This window comes from Aedes albopictus, chromosome 3 (genome assembly GCF_035046485.1).
Source record: "Aedes albopictus strain Foshan chromosome 3, AalbF5, whole genome shotgun sequence".
Lineage (NCBI taxonomy): Eukaryota > Metazoa > Arthropoda > Insecta > Diptera > Culicidae > Aedes > Aedes albopictus.
Genome location: NC_085138.1, coordinates 243,702,648 through 243,707,314, shown reverse-complemented (window position 1 = coordinate 243,707,314; position 4,667 = coordinate 243,702,648). Strand labels below are relative to the sequence as shown.

The following is a 4,667-nucleotide window of genomic DNA, read 5'->3' as shown; positions in this document are numbered from 1 at the left end:
TTGAGCTCGGGGAGAGCTTGTAGAACTGGTGAGTGAGAGATTCCGCGATTGCGAGTAGTGAGAAAGGCTGAGCTGGCTGTGTCTCACTTGAGTCTCGCTTGCAAAAGAAAACAGTACAATCAACTGCAGCTGGTAGAGTTGCATCTGCGGTGAGGAAAAAAGTGCATCAAGTAAGTGATTTTAATTTGGTTTTCTGCTGGTTGTTACTAGTACACCATGCCTTCCTTTGGAACGTTAGACCATTACGTGAAAGGCACGTCCTTCACGAATTATTTGGAGCGTTTGGAACACCTTAGCTCCTTTAATAATTGGACGGAGGAAAACAAGAAATCGGTGCTGATTGCTCTTACCAGCCCGGTTGTTTATGATGAACTTAAACTGATGTTTCCAACCGTTGAATTGGGAACGTTAAATTATGCGGACATGGTGAAAAAGCTAAAGGAAAGGTTCGACAAGGTAGATGCAGCGATTTTATTTCTATAATCGATTCCAAAAACCGGACGAATCTGCTGAAAGCTTCATTTTGTCAGTGAAGTTGCAGGCAGAGTTATGCAATTTTCAGCAGTTTAAGGAAACTGCAATTAGGGATCGATTGATAATGGGGCTGCATGATCGGGAGTTGCAAAAGTCTTTACTAATGTCGGAGACACTGACACTAGATGCAATTGAGAAGAAATCGCTTAGCTGTGAGGTAGCCAACAGACAGACCAAAGCAATGAACAGTGAGCCAAGAAGGGACGAAGTGCATTCAGTGAAGAGCAGACTAGGTAAAAAAGTTGGTGAAAGTAGCCGGGACTATGGGCGTGATAGATCGGACAGGCAATACAGGGGCCGAATTGTTAATAGGAATGAAAATCGAGTTAGTTTCCGTGGTAGATCTCCGTCTGAGTCCAAAAATCGCAATGCATACGCTAATGCAATTTGTAATTATTGCAAAAAGCGAGGACATTTGAGAAGGGACTGCTATAGTTTGCGAAATCGAAACTCGGTGTATCACGTAGAGAAGGTTGAAAAGGACACTAGCTATGATTTTAAACGGTCAGACGGGCATGATAGTTCAGGTGAAGAAACAGATGGAATGGAGTGTTTGATGATTTCCACCGTTAATAAAATTAATGAACCGTGCATGATTAAAGCAAAAGTGCAAAACTGTATGCTGAAAATGGAAATTGATTCGGGGTCAGCTGTTTCTGTGATCAGTGAGGCCGACTGTTGGAAATTTTTCAACGCTATTCCAATACGCAGCTCTAGCAGACAGCTGATTGTTGTTGATGGAGCACGCTTGAGGATTACAGGAGAAATTTCTGTACAGGTTGAATTGAACGGGTCAATAGCAAAGCAAAAGCTTGTAGTTTTGCAGTGTAGCAACAGTTTTGTTCCTTTGATTGGAAGATCATGGCTTGATTGTTTCTTCCCTGGATGGAGATCGGGTTTCACGAGCACAGCGATGGTGAATAGTCTGAACGAGAAGAAAGGTATTGATAGTATTCATAGTTAACAGTATGAAAATGAAGTATAGGAAAATTTTTGATAAAGATTTTTCAGAACCTATCGTAGGCTATGAGGGGGAACTGATCCTGAAGCATGAACAACCGATTTTCAAGAAGGCGTAAACGGTACCCTACAAGTTAAGAGACAAGCTGGCGGAGCATTTGGAGATGCTGGAACAACAGAAGGTAATCACACCTATAAAGGCTAGTGAGTGGGCATCGCCTGTGATAGTGGTAGTTAAAAAAGACCAAGATATACGCTTGGTAATAGACTGCAAAGTTTCAATCAATAAAGCGATAGTACCAAATACATACCCACTAGTGGTAGGATATATTTGCTTCTCTAGCAGGCTGTAGGGTACTCTGTTGTCTAGATTTGGCAGGGGCCTATACGCAAGTTCCTCTCTCTAGGCGGTCCAAAAAGTTCACTGTCATTAACACTCTCTCTCTCTCTCTCTCTCTCTCTCTCTCTCTCTCTCTCTCTCTCTCTCTCTCTCTCTCTCTCTCTCTCTCTCTCTCTCTCTCTCTTCTTGGCGTAACGTCCTCACTGGGACAAAGCCTGCTTCTCAGCTTAGTGTTCTATGAGCACTTCCACAGTTATTAACTGAGAGCTTCCTCTGCCAATGACCATTTTGCATGTGTATATCGTGTGGCAGGCACGAAGATACTCTATGCCCAAGGAAGTCAAGGAAATTTCCTTTACGAAAAGATCCTGGACCGACCGGGAATCGAACCCGTAACCCTCAGCATGGTCATGCTGAATACCCGTGCGTTTACCGCCTCGGCTATATGGGCCCTAACGTCATCAAAACTATGAAAGGCTTATTTACCTATAATAGACTTCCACAAGGGGCTTCAAGTACAGCGGCAATTTTCCAACAAATTATGGACCAGGTCCTGCATGGACTAGAGGGAGTTAGGGGTTGTCCATAAGCCACGTGGTCATTTTTTTTTGGGACTTCTCAACCCCCCCCCCCCCCCTTATGACCACGTGGTTTATGGACAGCCCCTTAGGGGCTGTTCATAAACCACGTAGACCAAATTTTGGTCATCTCAGACCCCCCTCCCCCCTCGTAGACTTTTGTCCATACAAAAATTTTGAAATTTGTATGAAGCGTAGACTTTGGCCAGACCCCCCCTCCCCCCAAAACGTCTACGTGGTTTATGAACGGCCCCTTAGTGTCTACTTGGATGATGTCCGAATTGCGGCCGACAATTTTGAAAAGTGTGTAAAAATTTTGGATTTGGTTCTTGAACGACTATCTAAAGCAAACATCAAAGTAAACTTTAAGAAATGCAAGTTTTTTGTGACGCAATTGCCATATCTAGGACATCTTATTACTGACAAGAGGCTTTCGCCATCTCCTGAAAAAGTGTCAACAATTAGTCAAGCAAAGCCTCCGACTAACGTACCAGAACTTAGAGCATTTCTTGGTTTGATTAATATCTACAATAAATTCGTTCCACATTTGTCTTCCAAGCTAAGGAGTTTGTACGCTCTGCTGGCTAATAACACTACTTTTGATTGGACAGAGGATTGTGAGGAAGCGTTTCAGTTCAGTAAGAAAGCCTTGTTGAAAGCAGATTTGCTGGAATTCTATGACCCTAAGAAACTGCTAATTGTTGTCTCAGATGCTAGTTCATACGGATTTGGTGGTGTTCTAGCCCATGAAGTCGATGGATTAGAAAGACCCATATGCTTCACATCGTTTTCGCTGAATTCTGCACAGAAACGATACCCTATCCTTCATTTAGAAGCGTTGGCGTTGGTTTGTACCGTGAAGAAATTTCATAAATTTCTTTTTGGGCAGAAGTTTAAGGTTTACACCGACCACAAGCCTTTGGTTGGTATATTCGGCAAATCCGGTAACAATTCGTTATTTGTAACTAGACACCAGAGATATACTATGGAATTATCCATTTATGACTTTGAAATTGCATATAGAGCATCAACAAACATGGGAAACGCAGATTTTTGCACCCGATTCCCGCTGGAACAACCTATTCCTAAAAGCCTCGACATAGGTAGCATTAATAGCTTGAACTTCTCGGATGCTTTACCTTTGGATTATAATTTGATTGCCAGAGAAACTGAAAAAGATTCTTGTTTGGCAGAGGTGATGAGATTTGCAGAAAGCGAGTGGCCTGACAATGTTCAAAGTTCATTAAGAAACTTTTACTCAATTAAAACGGATATAGAAGTTGTGCAAAAATGCCTTTTATACCAAGATAGAATCATCATATCAGCAATTCTAAAGGGCGACATTCTCAAACTCCTGCATGCGAACCATATTGGTGTCGTGAAGATGAAGCAACTAGCGCGGCAAGCAGAAATGTTTTCCCTTCTATTTCGAAGGGAAAACATTTCTGCTTATTGTTGACAGTCACTCAAAATGGGTGGAAGTAGAAGCAATGCTGCATGGAACAGACGCAAAACGAGTGATCAACTCACTCATGACAGTATTTGCAAGGTTCGGTCTTCCTGATGTGATGGTAACGGATGGAGGCCCGCCATTCAACTCGAAGGAATTTTCTTCGTTTTTGGAAAAGCACGGCGTTAAAGTTATGAAAAGCCCTCCATATAATCCAAGCAGCAACGGGCAAGCAGAACGTTTAGTTAGAGTTGTCAAGGATGTTTTTAAAAAGTATTTGTTGGACCCTCGGTTGCGAGAGCTAGATTTGAATTGTAAAATCAACTATTTTCTTATTAACTATTGAAGTCAAATTGCTACCAAAAAGGGAGTCCCACCATCACATAAAATTTTATCATACAAACCAAAGATTTTACTTGATTTGATTAATCCAAAGAAGGATTATAAGCAATTTTTAGAAAAACCTGTTTGTTTAGACAATCCTACTATATCTCCTCCTAAACCAGATCCATTTTTGAAACTAGTTGCTGGAGATATGATATATTACAAAAACTTCTAGAAAACTGATCCACAGAGATGGATTGGAGCGAGATTTGTAAAACAGATTTCTAAAAACACCTTTCAAATCTCCCTCCACAGGACGACGATCATGGCCCACAGGAACCAATTAAAGCTGGCTCACCTTCCGGTTCGAAGCTCGATGTTGTTACTTCCAGAAGTCAGTCGGAAGCGCGGTTGAGCGGAGTCGGAGGATTACCAAGGCTGTGCTGATTCCGAGGCCGAGGAAGCGCCATTCCTAGGGTTC

At 42.2% G+C, this 4,667-nt stretch overlaps 1 protein-coding gene across 1 annotated transcript; it reads left to right on the top strand.

Annotated features, from left to right (window-relative positions):
• Nucleotides 1-472: 472 nt before the first annotated feature.
• LOC134289410 (uncharacterized) lies at nucleotides 473-1,613 on the top strand. Its single transcript, XM_062855199.1, has 2 exons — nucleotides 473-1,475; nucleotides 1,537-1,613. The coding sequence occupies exons 1-2, from the start codon at nucleotides 599-601 to the stop codon at nucleotides 1,611-1,613; spliced, it is 954 nt and encodes a 317-aa protein (XP_062711183.1). The 5' UTR covers nucleotides 473-598.
• Nucleotides 1,614-4,667: the final 3,054 nt, after the last annotated feature.

What these genes read in the sequence shown, in the direction of transcription:
- LOC134289410 (XM_062855199.1), top strand. Translation starts at nt 599, where the DNA reads ATGGGGCTGCATGATCGGGAGTTGCAAAAGTCTTTACTAATGTCGGAG. An exon ending in TAGTCTGAACGAGAAGAAAG is followed by an intron (nt 1,476 to 1,536) that starts GTATTGATAGTA and finishes TTTTTGATAAAG; the next exon opens with ATTTTTCAGAACCTATCGTA.